This window comes from Amblyomma maculatum, chromosome 5 (assembly GCF_055883805.1).
Source record: "Amblyomma maculatum isolate TAMU_Amacu chromosome 5, ASM5588380v1, whole genome shotgun sequence".
Taxonomy (NCBI): Eukaryota; Metazoa; Arthropoda; class Arachnida; order Ixodida; family Ixodidae; genus Amblyomma; species Amblyomma maculatum.
In genome coordinates, this window is record NC_139348.1 from 18,011,747 (window position 1) to 18,028,431 (window position 16,685).

At 45.1% G+C, this 16,685-nt stretch overlaps 1 protein-coding gene across 1 annotated transcript in view; it reads left to right on the forward strand.

Moving 5' to 3' along the window:
* Positions 1-16,685, forward strand: part of LOC146187824 (uncharacterized) — a 58,618-nt gene that overhangs the window by 12,400 nt on the left and 29,533 nt on the right. The window contains exon 5 of the mRNA XM_084603538.1: positions 2,841-2,987. Within this exon, the coding sequence (XP_084459664.1) occupies positions 2,841-2,987 (147 nt within the window). The remainder of the gene's footprint in view (positions 1-2,840; positions 2,988-16,685) is intronic.

The window sequence follows — 16,685 nt, forward strand, 5'->3', positions numbered from 1 at the left end:
GGCTTGATGAGTCGATAGAAAATCGTATCCGAGGATGATATCATGCGAGCAGTTCGGCAGAACAATAAACTCGATGGGGTACAAGACGTCTTGAATGAGCACACGGGCTGTGCAAGATGCGGAGGGGTGAATGTGCTGTGATGAGGCGGTGCGGAGCGAAAAGTCGGAAATCGGAGTGGTCACTTTGCGAATTCGACGGCAGAGCGCTTCACTGATGACGGAGACGGCTGCACCGGTATCGACGAGAGCGAGAACTGTGGCGCCTTCTACAGAAACTTTGATAACATTATCGGGACGACATGGAGGACTTGAGGAATTCGAAACAAGCGCAGTTCTTGCCCCCGGAACTGCGACTGTTAGTTTCCCTCAACGGTGCTGGTAGAACGTCGCAGCATTGGAGAAAGCGATCGGCGCCGAGGAGAATGTGATCGACGAGTGGTATAGGTTTGGCGATCTTGTGGGACAAATTGAGAACCGGGCGGAATCATTTGCCAGCGTGAGTCGGTATCGTACGGGTAAAGTCGAATGTCAGGCTGTGAAGGTTGGAGGCGCTGGCGACAAAGGCGCGCAACATGGCCCGGTCGACCGCAGGCATAGCAAATCGGAAGGTTGTCCGTAGTACGCCAAGGTTTCATAGGATGTGGGCGGAACCTTGAGGGTGGGGCTTGAAACGAAGGCTCAGCATGCGGCGGTGAACGGTAGGCAGGGACCTGCACATAGGAGCCAGACGTGGGCGAAGGTGGTGGCCTAGCCGTTACTTGGGCATACGTGAGAGGTGCCGTCACAGGCGGCACCACGGGGTTGGACGGCAAGACATCAGCGACGTGTTCTTGCACGACACGGCGTATAGCAGGGGCCAAAGATGGAGCGAGTTCAGGAACGAGGCGGCCCGAGTCTTGAAAATGGGGAAGGAGTGAGATTTGACGTGCGACCTCTTCACGAATAAAATCTTTGATCTTTTGATTCAGCGGGCTCCCTTCAGAAGTTGGCGAACCACCCAGGGCTAATGCGGATACGCCTTCGTCGCACACACTGGAGCGGCGCCTAGAAGCGCGCCGCTTGCGGAGCTCGTCGTAGCTCTGGCAAAGCTTCACGAGTTCACTAACGCTGGTGGGATCTTTCGCTACCAGCATCTGGAAGGCGTCCTCAGAAATGCCCTCGAGGATGTAGCGGATTTTGTTTGCTTCCGGCATGGCCGGGTCGACTCGTTTGCAGAGATCAACGACGTCTTCTATGTAGCTGGTAAAGGTCTCATCAGCGCGCTGAACACGATCGTGTAAACGTTGTTCGGCACGAAGCTTACGCACTGCCGGGCGGCCGAACACTTCTGCGAAATTCTTTTTAAATGTCGACCAAGATGACAGGTCAGCCTCATGGTTGCGAAACCAGAGGTTCGCTACGTCCGTCAGATAGAATATGACGTTACTGAGCTTGTATGAGTCATCCCACTTGTTGTAGCTGCTTACTCTTTCATAGGATGACAGCCAGTCGTCGACATCTTGATCGGCCGTGCCGCTGAACAGGCAAGGGTCACGCTGGCGCACGACGCCAGCACACATGATCGTGGGTGGAACGGCCGGCAGCGTCGAAGTGGACTCGTCTTGCATGGCGGTCGTAGAGGGTAGTGTACGGCTTCGCAGTTCCAGTTTGGGTGGGATCGTTTCCGGCACCTCCGCCAATTGTAGTAGGGCGTTTATTGACGCTCAGATGGAGAGCTGTGAGGACAGGAACTTGCAACGGCGAGCCCAGCATACTTCTTCTTTGTCTCCGTCGCACAACGCACAGGTGCTTGTCGATGGCTGAAGTGCTGACTATCACAGTACACCAAGAATATTAAGAAAGCACCACAGTTGCATTCCTAAGACATGATTACACTAGTACAGACACATAATTCGGGTTAGTTTTGAGTGGATGGCTGTATTTTTTTTATTTTCTGAGCAGCCGCCGAGTCAGAGGTAGTGCGCTCTCGACCTGTCAGCCGGCAGGTGTGACGTCACAACTACCCTCAGCCTCGTGATCCCGCCGCCGCCACCCTCGCACCTGAAGTGGTTGACCGGCTACACGCAGTGTCGGTTTTTCCACGTTGCGCTGTGCACAATGCTGCGAGGTGTGAAATGCCGCATACGATGGAGGTCAAGGGGCACTCGTACCGAGGACGCGTATTGCGGACAATTGTTTGCGCCCTGGGAGGGAATGAATTGTGCGCAGGAACACGAGCAGCAAAAAAAGAAAAAGAAAAAAAAAATTCTGTCCATGTATTTTGTGGGTGCCACGGGGGAAAGGAAAAATGAACAGGTGCGACCGCTCGCGATGGGGGTGGCGAGGGAGACAGGTAGTTGTGATGTGATACCCGGTTTTGTCAGCTTTCACAGGAGCCCGCTAGGGGCAGCGATTTGAGAAATATTCATTAAAATACTTTCCGCTCTTTTTTGTTCATAAAGTGGATTGTTTTGGTCATTCCCAATGCGATAGCTACCATCTGCACTGGAAATCTCGGCGGCAATTTTTTTATTCAGTATACTTTTATCATGGTATCTACTGAGGTGCTGTGTCATTGTTGAATTACTCTGATAGCTTCCTGCATCTGAGTTCCTACGCCTGCTGTTTCTTGTTGACGACCATGGAGGTGGCAGTCTCTGTCCCAGGCTATAAGTAATAGCGATGATAAATTAAATGTATGTACTGTAGAATTATTAGATTTTGTGCCATACCGCAACCTTGTCCTTTCTTCCTTCCCTATTTTATTTCCACCAGCTGCTGCTCGGGTGCCTTGTATTTGATGGCAGATGTTTTCCTTCCCTCTTGTGTCGTTATATTAATAAAATCGCCTACCCTGCCAGTGCGAAAAGGAGCTACCCGTGGTCGCCGTGTTCCTGGTACGGGTGGAGCCGCACCCTTTCCTGGTGTCGGTGCAGGCCTCGGCTCTCAGCGTCTGGCACCTGGAACACCGTACTTGGAGGCACAGCGTGGCAGTGCCAAAGCTCAGGGTGAGGAGGAGGGTGCCTTTATGCAGTTGGCAGGGCGCACCCCAATGGCCATGTGCTGACAGCATGGGGAGGTGGCCCACTTGTTTGGGCCCCCAAGGTTGACGCAGCCTTGTTTTGATGGAGGCAAAACCTTCAGGGTGCTCTGCTACAATATCAGCGTGTGGTTAATTTTTTACCAAATTCGATAAACCCTGGTATTCTGATTCAGTTTCTTGCACTGATTTCAAATATGCAACTATTTTTCTAATTGGCCAGTTAGCTCTAAAGATAATCATATTAATTTTTCATAATTTACAGAAACAATGCAAAAATAACCACACTACAAACAATTCATATGGACACTTTGCTAGGTAGAAGAAAACATAATGAACACAACGTAAGGAGCACTTTTTTAATATAACAAATATTAGCTATGTTATAGCAGTTCAAAGTTTTTCAGTTTTGCTCTAAATCAGACAGCGGGCATCCACATATGGAACAGTGAACTTTGAACTGCTATAACATCACTAATATTTGTTATATCAGAAAAGTGCTCCTAACATTGTATTTATTATGCTTTCCAGTACCAAGAGAAGCGTCGATGTGAATATTTTGTAGTGCAGTTATTTTTTCATTGTTCCCGCAAATTATGAACAATTTCATTTATCTTTTGAACCAATTGGTCAATTGGAAAAATAGTTACATATTTGAAATCAGTGCAAGAAACTGAATCAGAATATCAGCTTTTTTAAAAACCAAATTTGGTCAAAAATTAGAAAAAATAGCTTTAAGAGCCATGTCCCTCCTTAAACAATTGTCTCCACTATGGCAGCACCCCGGGGCATGTAAATCCCACTGTTTGTAATTTCTCTTTCATGGAAACACAGGGAAGATAGGAGAACACTCAAAACAGGAGAGGCACCAATACTGATGGGCAGCATTCGTGTTGGTATCCTGTTTTACTCAGTTCTTTTTATTCCAGTGTGTCAAATCTTTTTTTGTACCAAAAGCAGTGAAGCTTGCAGTTTGTAATTACGGTATTTGTTGGTATGGGCATTTTGCTTTCCTGCTCTTTTATATTTTGAGTGTCGGGGGGGCTTTCCTTAAAGCTCATTTTTCAACCTCATGTTTATGCTATCTCGAGTGTGCTGCTTCAGAAACTTTTCTGGTGTGTGAACCAGCTTATCAACATAATGTATGCTTTTTTACTGTACATTTTGCATAGAAGAAATTCTCCTGTGATGTCGGTTTTGTCGATGTCGGCCATTTTAAGCTTGAAAGTTCGAAAACTCATGGACATGCCTCTGGCAGATTGTAGTTGGCAGGCGGTAGATGGCCAGGCCCTGACTGGTTGGCAGGCTGTAGGATGTAATGAGACCATATGATTGGCATGGGCGATTTTGCTACAGCTGCCAACTCGGGTTATGCCTCTGTTGAACCCTTGGATTGATTCACAAATGAGCACTAATGTTTCCATCACTTCTTTACATAGGCAATAACAACCATGCAGTACTACTAGCATGCTGTAGAGTGTACATGTGTACGAATCACATAGATTGTGTATATATATTACAAATGCCCCGCCAGGGTAGCGCAGTGGTTGTGGCGCTCAGCTGCTGTGCCCTAGGATGCGGGATTGAATCCTGGCCTCGGCGGCCGCTTTTCGATGGCAGCAGAAAGCAAGGCGCCCGTGTGCTGTGCGATGTCAGTGCACGTTAAAGAACCCCAGGTGGTCCAAATTTCCAGAGTCCTCCACTAAACGTCTCTCATAGCTTGAGTCACATTAGGACGTTAAACCCGACAAACCAAGCCAACCTATATACAGTACAACCTCGATAATTCGAACTCGGTTAATTTGAAATCCCGGATAATTCGAAGGTTTTCTGCGGTCCCGTATTTTCCAATGTAAATTTGGCCGGATAATTCGAACAGGCGGCCTGCGCCAGCCCGGTTAATTCGAAAATTTGGACTGCTATGCGGCAATGCCTGATTCATGTTTCGCCGCAAACCCGGCGAAACGACGGCCCTACGGAGCCGCGAGGTAAAGCCACATAGTAATGGTGATGATTTATAGGCGAAGCGCCCCAGCCGGAGCACTCTCTGCACAAAAATCGGTCCACAGTGCGCCTCGCGCACCGCCGAAACACGCGCCTGCAGAGGAGAAGACGTGCTTCACTGCAACACGGCCGGCATACCGGTTTTTATCACGTGACCTCGCCCCCACTCCATCCCTTGGTGTGCTTCGCCCACTCTTCCCCCGTGCCTCCGACGCTGCAAGTACGCCACCACCACCGCCGCGCCGGTCTCGCCTGCGCCATTTCTTTGTGTTATGCGCTGTGGTTAGGGGTCGGCTACTGTGCCGTTTTTTTGGGCGGGACTGTGCAGAAGTGCTAGCTTTGTGACCGTAGCAGTGCAGAAATGCCAAAGTACAAGACTTTAACGCTGCAGCAGAAGTTCTGCTTGATCCAGAAAGCAGGCAAGAGCGCTTGTTCGAAGACCGAGTTGGCCAAAAGGCGTGGCGTGCCCCTCTCGACGTTGTCCACAATATTGAGCAACAAGTCAAAAATACTAGAGGCTTACGGCAAGACCTATTCTTCGAAGCGGTCACGAGTGCGGGCTCCCACGTATCAAGATGTGGAGGCTGCTCTGCTTCGCTGGCTGCAGAAAGCAAACGCTGCCCACCTTCCCGTCAATGGAACGCTACTGCGGGAGAAGGCCAACGACCTTGCTCTACAACTTGGGCACGAGGAATTTAAGTGCAGCAATGGATGGTTTTGCCGTTTTAAAGAACGCAGTAATTTAACCTTTCTTACCGTCTGCGGTGAGAGTGGCAGCACTAACGAGAGCGTTGTCGAGGATTGGAGAAACCACACATTGGCGCCGCTGCTTAGCGAGTACGGTGCAGACGACGTTTACAACCGTGACGAGGCTGCACTTTTTTATAAGATGCTGCCAACAAAAACATTCGCAGTGAAGAACACCGCCATCAAGGGTAGGAAACAGGCCAAGAACAGGATTACTGTGCTGTTCGGCGCAAACATGTGCGGTAAACACAAGCTGCCGCTACTGGTCGTCGGGAAGACGGGGAAGAAGGAGCAGAGTATTGCGACCGCATCAATGCGCTCTGCGCAGAGGATGAGTCCAACGCAGTCGGCTTCGCCGAGTATATCAACATTGAGAGCGAAGAGCAGACTGGCTACTCTGACTTGGAGAGTGAGATCACTGCTGGTATGAACATGCGCGATGACAGCGACGATAGCGACGACGACACCGACGAGCCTCCCCGAGCACCTGCTCTTGGTGAAGTTATCGGATCGATGAGCGTTATCCGCAGTTTTGTTGAGTGCCGCGGTGGAAGTTCAGAGATGTTTCGTCTATTTGACCAACTCGAGAGCATGACCTTAGGAGCCGCAAACTACCGGACGCGGCAAACCAGCATCTCTGATTACTTTCAGTAGTAATTCAAAATATGCCGAATATAGGTAACACGTTCCTGCAACGAATTTTTTTGCCTAAGTCTTATTTCTTGGTGTGTTCGGTTAATTCGAAAACCCGCTTAATTCGAAGATTTCTCGCGGTCCCGATGACTTCGAATTAACGAGGTTGTGCTGTATTTCAAATCTTAAAGTGGCTTATATTTGCAGCTAGCTTGCTTACATTTTCACAACTGCAAGGTAAATTGAGCATGCTTTTTCGATATTGCTGAGCGAAACCACTCTGAGTCTCTGTCTTTACAGTAGTTTTGCTGTAGCCAATTTGCATATAACTTCTCCATGCAAGCTTGCGCAAAGCAAATTTCACCCTTGTGCCTGCAGTACCAGTACAAAGCTCTCGCAAATTTATTATTGAAGCAGGCAAATGCGCAAAATGCCTTCGAGTCTGAAATAAAACTGCGGAATATTCGCTCGCATTCAGCATTGAATGTGAAGAATTGACGGCGTCTGCTGCACGGTGACTCAAACTCATCTATGGAAAGCGGTCTTTCTGCAGACGCCACGGATGGTTTCTACATGTGGTCGCTGCATGTTGCACCTAGGCTCATTTGATTTCTTTAATCTCACATGGTTGTGGAAGAGGGAAAAAATGCTTCAGGACAGCGGCTTGACGGTGCTCCCTCTCCATGGACAACATCAGCTGCAGAGATAACAAAGGGCTACTTAACTTCGAAGGAGACGTTTCGGCAGTAAACAGTTCGTACAAAAATATTGAATAATGTGAATACATGGCTTATCTACAACTGCAGGGAAGAAGATGTGGAACATTAGTACTGCGGAAGAAGGCTTAGAACGCAGCTGTTTAAGGAAGACGGAATCGTACAAAAATCAATCAAAATAGTGCAAAGAGAGGCCAAAAAGTAGACCATGTGTACACAATGAACAGAAATGAAAGTGAAAAAGAAAAAGAAGTTTTGTTACAGCAATAAATTTTTTCGCTGTTGGTAAGAGGAAGGCAAATGGCTAGGTGAATCAGGTAGTTCGAATTGGTTAAGCAGGGTAGGCAAAACTTGAGTGTTTGGAATCATTGGCTGACATGCTTGTAAGTTGGCGAAGAGAGCCTTGAGTGTGTCTCATGCTTGTTCTCTTGGTTCATCGTACAAGCCCACCAGTTAAGGAAAGCAGCGATGGGGGTTAATTGGTTGAATATTTTAGTGGAAATTGCACGCTACACTAGCAGGAATGGAAGCGCTGCTTCATTTGCTCCAAACTGCTTTCCCTGCTCTGTCCTGCTCCAAAACGCAATATTGCTCCAGAATTGCTCCAATGTTTTTGCCATCAAATTTAGTGCAATACGGTTGGCCACACAGTGGGCCTACAAAAAATGCGATCTGATGCAGCTTGATTAAACAATTGTGAGAAGCGCATGAGGGTGATTGCATGTTGTGAGTTGCATGCACACGGTATAGGGGCCGCCACAGTCAAAACGATGGCAGCACGCCGGTAGCGAAGGTTTGTATCTCATCTCGTGCTAAGCCTAATACATATAAAATTTTCATAAACTAGAAAATTGTGGAGCACAATGAATGAATGCAGAGGTCTATATCATCTCGTGCTAAGCCTTATAAAATTTTCATAAACTAGAAAATTGTGGAGCACAATGAATGTTTGTTCACATGTGAATTTAAAACGAGCCACAAGTGAGTAGAGGGAATTTAACTACAAAGAAATGCTCTGTGGACGTGACATAGCACTTTCTCCCAGCCTTTTGAATCATTGGTGGTGAGGGAACATAGAGCAACGAGCAAAGCAGACACCATAAACTAGCATGATGATGGAAAATAGCGCGAAAGTACACGGACGGAAGGAAGTAAGACACGGACAAGCGCTAGCATGAGCCATTGAAAGTTTGTCCGGCCGCAAAGAACTACACAAGTTGTTTTAATGGTTCTGCTGTGAAACCAAGAGGTGCGGCACCAAGGCTGTCATGCCTGTGCACGGCAAAAGCATACTTGAACTGTTATGAAGGTGATGCCACTTAGGTATAATTGTTAAAAGTGTTCTCAAAAGTGTTGGAAAGCCATACAGGGCCTATTGCCAGTGTGCTGAAATTAAGGAAGCCCCATCGTAGCTCAAACGATAACATGAGCTGCCACTGGCAGAAGGCCATGAAATAAAGAACCTGAAAGAGGAAAAGGCTACCCTTCAGTGCCGTCTGTCCTCCCCGAAGGCACTACTGACCATTGCCCAGAAATTTATCAGCACGGGCATAGGATCGAAAGAATATGCTCAAGAGAGCACAAATGTGCCGCTCATCAATGTTAACTCCAAACTAGGGGTTGTGCTGGAGCACATGAAAGTGTTAGACTCCACCTTTGGATCTATCGAGTCATAATAGTAGTGAAAAGCTTTTAGTTAAAGTTGGATGTTCAGTTATGAAGTGTAGTCTACTGGCCTGTTCCAAATTGTTGCTCAGGTCAGTTGTGTTATTTTTTTAAGGATTTGTAATGTTTTGGCTGTTTGTCGTGTCTTGTTACAGGTGTGTATTCAGCAAAGCATTGAACATGGAATAAAAAGTAGTCAAATAAAGGAATTTGTACGTCAGGAAGTGAAAATTGCCAATAATGAAAGCGTTTGAGCCTAAAAACATGCTCCAAAACATAATTCGAGTGCTCCAAAGTTCCGGTTTTATTGCTCCTAGAGCTGCTCCAAATTATCGGGGTACACAGGACAGGAGCGCATTGACAACTACGGCTTATTTTTCACACAAGGGGTACATTTAAAAACAGTCGATGAGCATGCTTTGTTCAAAGAAATCTCTCAAGCTCATTGCACAGGCAGTATTAACCAGTCAACTCTGGCAAAGATAACTTTTTAAAAGCTGCACTTGGGCAACATAAGCCGTATTGAGGTTGACGTCTTTGAGTGGCGAATGTAATTACGCGTTGTGATATAGAGACGCACAGTAGAAACGAGCAAGTTGTGCTGCCAGTGACTTTATAGTCTTTGTAACCACTCTGACATTATATGAGAACACCTGGCCATATAGATCTTGTGAGTAGGTCTTGGAGCGGCTGATCCGGTACAGGGCCGCCCCTCTGTACATAAATCTGAGGAGCCTGTTGATGAAGGAGGCAGTTTGTCTTCTCAAAAAGCAGCACCAAACTTTTCAGGGAACAGCAGGACGCCTTGCTGAGCTTTATGTCACTGCGACATAATTTCCCATTTCTCAGACCGTTTCTTGGGAGTCTTTGTTCATCAGCAAGCACAGTCATGACTCTTAGTGGGATCAGTGAGGTGTTTTGTTCAACTCAACATGCCATGAAGATGCGTTCTACATGAATCGAACCAACATCACGTCAGTTTGTAAAATATTTGCCAGGCTTGGCTGGCTGCCCATGTCTCGCGCTTATATCTGGTGTCCTGCAAACATTATGGACGCCGGCTTTTCCATTATGCGAAATATTCACAGATAAGGTACATGACGTGTAGGTACATGACGTGCAGGTACATGACGTGCACTTGTCCCTTTTTTTCGATGTTGTAGAGTGTGAAAATTACATGAACGATTTCAAAAATGCTTCAAAAGAGCAGTCAATGCTTCCAACCATCGTTACACTGAGTAGCTGCTACAGTTATGAAATACTGAGAAATAACTCAAGTTACTGACATTCTAGTCAGGGTGCGCACAGGTCCTTGAAAACCTTGAAAACCCTTGAACTTGAAAATTTCGTTTTCAAGGCCCTTGAAAATCCTGGAATTTTTGCTGCTCCTTGAAAATCATTGAATTCCTAGCGTACTGCATACAAATGGTTATTAATCAGAAAAAAACGCGGTTAGAATATTTGTATTTTCAATAATGTGTTTCAGTATCTGCGTTTCAGGCGTAAAAAATCAGTTTGAGCTAATATAGCCAACATTGCGCTACGGTTAGCCTCATTGGAGCCACTCGCTCTGAAGCCAACTTGAGCCTATTCAATCCACTCCGATTTTGGCGCTTTGTTACGGTGGTTGATGGCATTGTAATTTTACGCCTGCACCTGACTTGTTGCGGCTGAAGCATCCGACTGCAAAGCTTATGCCTGGGAAATGCAAGTTTCAAGGCACGTGGCTCCACAACGACGCTTACAAAGAGTGGATTGCACCAGATACGACAAGTGAGCACTGCGCAAGATGCAGGCCTTGCAGCAAGACCTTCGATATAACCACCATGGGCGAGTCGGCGTTAAAGAGCCATATGAAGAGTGCTAAGCATGCTGGTGTCATGAAAAAAATATGCCTACGTGATGTGTGATGTGCCATGGTTTGAGGCCCTCCTTTTTATTTGCTTTGCAGCGAGAGATAAAAGATTGTGATTACTACATATGGTACTCTTCGACGAGTCCACAAACGACTATCTCCAGCGGAAACAAATGGATGTTCGCATCCGGTTTTGGAATTCATCTCACAAGGCGGCAACGAGGTACTATGCCTCGGTGTTTATGGGGCACTCGACATCCAGGGACATCCAAGGAAAGCTGCTGAGTGCACTCGAGCCTTTCCCTCTTGAGAAAATTTCTTCAGATTTCAATGGATAGTCCCATGTTAACCTTAAGTTACTCAAGAATTTCCAAGAGCACCTGCATCAGGCATACCAAGTTCAATGTCTGGCATACCAATTCAATGTCTGGACATTGGGACCTGTGTCCTCCACACCATGCACAACGCCTACAGGGCAGGTGTTACCCAACCCAGGGCAAGTAAGTGGGGAGTTGACTGTCTGCTCTCCAGTCTTCTGCAAGGAGGGAAGACTTCTCACAGGTCAGGAGACTTTTCCCGTGAACTTTGTTGCACACCAATTTCACCGGCTTACACTGCTTGCTGTTGCACTGGTTTCACACCGGCTTCAACAGATACGTATGCTGAAAAGGCAGAGGCAGCTAATGATCTGAAGTAAATTGTCAGATCCAATAGCCTGAGGAAGGCTGCACGAAGCAAGACTGAGGAACTGTGTAGCCTCAACGAAGATTCAGGAAAAGCGGCAGGAGCTCCCCTGAAGTTGCCATTAGCAGTTTTTCAGAATGGAATGCTCTTCGACATTGGTGCAGTGCATTGCAGGGTGTTTTTCAAGACTGAATATTTTTTAATTATTTTGGCTTAGTGCAATACTGGCTTTATTATGTTGGCTTAGTGCAATACAAGCTGTTCCTTGAAATGTTCTTTTTTTTCGATTTTGTTCAGTAAAATTGGTACCTGATATTGAAAACTGCTGCATGTAGCATTTGGTTGAGTCCTTGAAGATACTCCAACTGGGCCTTAAAATTCCTTGAATGTCCTTGAATTTGCCTGTTTTGGATCTGTACGAACCCTGATTTTAGTGGAAATCAAGAAGAAGAAATGGGCCTGGGCAGGCCATGTAGTGCGAAGAGAGGATAACCGATGGTCACTTAGGGTAACAAACTGGATTCCAAGAGAAGGAAAGCGTAGCAGGGGGCGGCAGAAAGTTAGGTGGGCGGATGAGGTTAAGAATTTCGCAGAGGTCAAGTGGATGCAGCTAGCACAGAACCGGGTTAATTGGAGAAATATGGGAGAGGCCTTCGCCCTGCAGTGAGTATAGTCAGGCTGCTGCTATTGATGATGATGACATTTTGCCGTGTACTCGGTCAGAATAAAGCCTGTTCGAGTATGAAACTCATGCTTGTCCCCTCTTGCCCAAATCCGCTGCAGTGGTGACTTCTTGCACCGCGGGTTGGGGCTCGCAGCTCTGTCTGTTAGGGCTGGCACGCTGGGGCTAGAAGGCGACTTGCGTGTCTAGCCACCTCTTGGCGCGTTTTTCAAGGGTAGCCCCCATAACATGCATGAATTACTGGGTCATATTTTTACTAGCACGATCATGATTGAAGCGCAACATGCTTTTAATGCTCGTGTCGCACGTTCCTTTATGCGAATCCTCCAAGTTACCCCTCTTGTGTTGCGTCATTCATGTACCTCAAGGTTGTTTCCAAGTCACCTCATTGATGTAATCATAGCTAACGTGCGCATTCAGCATGGACACAGAGGGATAATAGGTGCACAACAAGCACTCAAAATTAAAACAAAAATTAAAAAATGCAAATAAAAATAATAAAAAGATTATACACGCTGCAAACTAGCAATTACATGTCCAATGCAACAGCACTGATCTGTCCGCAATCCAACACTGCATAACGAACACGCATCGAGTCATTTCACATCTTCATTCTATCGGCCAACATAAGTAATCCTTAAAAAATGTAATTCCCTTTGCGAAAACACTGTAGACGGACGACTGATGCAGGTATCACCATGATCATGTATAAGAAAAGCTTTCTTAATTTTTCTTGCTTGTTTATATCTATGAATAATAAGAATTACTCTACTCTCAAAAATAGGGTTAGTTCCAGACAAACGATGATGCTTTGCAAGATTAATCAATGAAGCAGAAGAATCATTGTCACAAGTGTTCGTGAAGCCTGTTGTTGATGCATCGCCTGGTCTGGCCTATATACACGCCACCACAAGAGAGCCCCAACTTATGTGCAACACCAACTTTGCATAAAAGGAACACACAGACATTTTACTTTGTCATAAAAATAGGGCAACAAGGGTTAATGGAGGCATATCATATTTGAAAAAGACAAGATGAGTGAGTTAAGGTCGTTTTTGATAGAAAGGAAATCACTTTTCTTGACAGGATCTTTATCACTTGTGTGATGTTTATCATTTCAGTTTTTTATGGTTATGCAGTTGTGGAGGTTTTTAGCACTGTCTTATAGTGTGGCCTTCTATATGTATATATTTTTATTTATTTTTATTTACCAAATACTGCAGGCCCTACTGCGCCCTAGCTAGAGGGGCAAAAAGAATACAATGCAGTGAATTATGAATTCATCAATAGTAACATACTAAACATAAGTGACTAGCAAATTTCAATGAGACATGTTCAACGCTAACAAGAATATATGCACCAATATGGAACACGACTATGGTTAAGATACCAGCAGTTTATCAGTAGATTCAATGGCCGTTATACATCAGAAGGCAGCTCGTTCCATTCTTCAATAGTATGAGGGAAAAAAGAATACTTAAATGCATTGATTTTTGCCTGATACGAAGGATTGTGCATGATGATGTCTTGTTGGACGTGTTGTAACGGGCATAAGGTAAGGTTTGGGCTCATAGCAAGTTGGTTGTTTTTTTAGTAAAAATAGATATTTTAGTGTCTGAATTTTTCTTCATATTTGCAGTTCTGGGATGAAATTTTAATTGGTACTTTGAAAACATGAAGCATACGGCTTTCCGCTGGATAGTCTCCAATGCCACAATATTCTTCTTGGTCCCAGACTGTGCGAGCATGCTCTAGTTTAGGTCTGATGAGGCTGTAGTATGCTAACTGCTTTACCTTGGAAGGAACATTTTTAAGTTTGTGGCGAAGAAGGCCAAGTTTTTTGTTAGTAATTTTCATAAAAACTGATTTTGCAGCATTAAGCTGCATATCCCAGTTTTCTGGAGATTGTTAGAGTTGAGCAGAATATGGTCTTTAGGACTGTTTATTTCGTTGAACAAAATGCAATCATCGACAAAGAGCCTGATTTGGACCGGTTCGGATATAACAGTAACGATAGCATTTATATATATGAGAAATAACAACGGCCCTAGTACACTTCCTTGTGGAAAGCCTGAAATAACTGGTAATGAATTTGAATGATAACCATCAATGTTAACAAACTGTACACGGTCGGTGAGATATAACGAAACCCACATGACTACAAATTTAGGAAGACCAATTAGTTCAAGTTTATATACTAGTTTTGCATGTGGTACAACATCAAAAGCTTTTTGAAAATCTAAAAAAATGGCATCGACCTGCCCTCAGCAGTTAAGGACTGTTGCAAAGCTGTGGATAACCGATGTTAGTTGGGTCACAGGGGATAAACCTTTCCTAAAACCGTGTTGAACAGAAGGAAGTAACCCCATGTCATCAAGAAATTTGGTTATATAATTAGCTAAAATATGCTGTGCCAATTTACAACATGTGGAAGTGAGTGAAATGGGACGATAATTAGCAACAACAAATGCCATGTCACCCTTTTTAAGAACAGGCACAATGCAAGCTGTCCTCCAGTCTGGAGGCAGCCTTCCTGTGGCAAACGAGGTGCGAAATATTACTGCAAGAAATTTAGAAATAATTTCTGCATAATGATGCAAAAAGATGTTGGGCATTTTATCCGGACCAGGAGAGGATTTAGATTTAACAACAGTGAAGTTATTCCTGGCAAAGATACAGTGTCTGGATCAGGGAAACAAAATGCGTTACTGCTCAATCTGCATGGATTTGGAATTGAAAATGCGCTATGGAAGTGCCTATTAAAGTGTTCAGCGGTGTTAGTTTTGTCAACAAGAATTGCACCCTCATCCATAATACGGTTCATAGGCTTTTTCTTTTCTGCTAGATAATTCCAAAGCTTTTGAGAGGAGTCATGAATAAAGTCTGGTAGTGTGTGCTCAAAGTAGCACCATTTTGAATTCTAAATTTCTTCAGTAAGGTTCAATTTGAGAGTTTGAATTATAGGTAAGCTGGCTTCTCTCTGTTTCAACCGTTTAATTTTCCTCATAAGATGCACTACGTTTCGATTAATTCAAGGATTTGTTTTCCGTATTTTCTTCATTTTCGTAGGAACAAAATTGTCTACGCAATGCAAACTTTTTAAACTTTTCCCATAGTACAATGTCAGATCTCACGTCAGATACTATTCAGAAATATTTTTCTGAATAATATATCTAGTTGCGAGTTCGCACAAGTCTGTGTGGTTTCCTTGTTTCTTGGTCCTTTGCCCTTTTTGCTATGTGTTCTACCCAAAAATGAATTGTACTATTACCAACTCGCCTATCTATCAATCCTACTACAGTGAAAGCATTGTGCTCCATAGTAATTGCTACATGATTTGTGGCAGAGCACCGTTCCTCCTTTGCCGCCTTCAGCTTCCTCCGTCGAAGGAATGTAACTGCGGTCCTCTCCATACTGACTGTCGTTTTTTATGCGAGTTTCTAATGAGAATGTCACAAACACTGCCATGACTGGTGGGGAGGAAAATCTGTGTCAAACTTGGTTGGAAAAGCCCCTACAACACAGCACTACTGATCAGACCAGAGGCAGACATGTATAAACAAAGCACAGTAGCCGTGATGCAAAACCGCCTGTTTGTCCAAACTTATCGCACATGGAAGAGCTTGCCAACCACTGACTGGGGCCACTACTGCTTGGTGCTGTACTGGAGGTGGGCATTTGTTCCAAGTAGTGCTACCCGTGGCTGGTCTCCTCTGCACCACTTTTCTTCGTTGTTTGCCTCGAAAGAGGTTGGGCCATCACTATTTTTTCTACGTTTCTGCATAGCGTGCAGCATTGTTGGGCATGAGAACCTGCAGTGTACAGTCTTTGTCAAAAATATATGGCCCAAGGGGTTTGCTTCTAAGCATTCTAGCTAGGCTCCTGGAAGCAGTACTGGTATATGAAATTAATCATAGAAAACAGTGAAGATTTGATTTCTCGTCTACGAGATTTCGAGCACTACTGATGCGTAACGAGCCTCGTTATGAGGCTTAGAAGCAATACCCTTGGGCCGTATATTTTTGACAAAGAGTATACATACCCAGTGTGTGGAGAAAGGAAATACCCAGCACATGTTACGAGTGTGTCAGTAACAAACATTGCACGCCTAGTGGAGTGGTGCCATGTGGCAATGCATTGATCCTGGCTATAGAGCGCTCATTATGCGGCAGAACTTCAAGCAGCCACTCCGCTTGAGAACAGGGACAGGCCTTGTCCAGTGCTTGTTGTGTCCGCAAATCAGTGCCACCTAGCCAGACTACTCATGGCAGTGAAGTGGGTTACGATGTTTGCCTAGGTGCACTTACTATCATCGCTTGTTAAAGTGGTTGTTTCCATAAAGTTTCTTACTCTTACCTAGAGGGAAAGCTGCGTCGCCATTTATGGGAGTTTACATGGAGTTTCCTGACGACCAGTTCAGCCCCCATGGGCACCCAAAGCATCATGGGCCGGATACCTACCGAGCGCAGATCTACAACTTTTGGCCAAAACTAATGCAAATATAAACGTTGTTCTACCGTAAACAATGTCCTAACATTCACTTTTGTGACTATAAATTGCAATAAGAGAGAGAAATAGCATGTCAGTGTGAAATTTATCCAATATAAGTGATGGCTCTTTCTTCTATTGGCTTAGCTTTGAGCAGCACAGATACCAATATTTCACACTTAATACGCACAC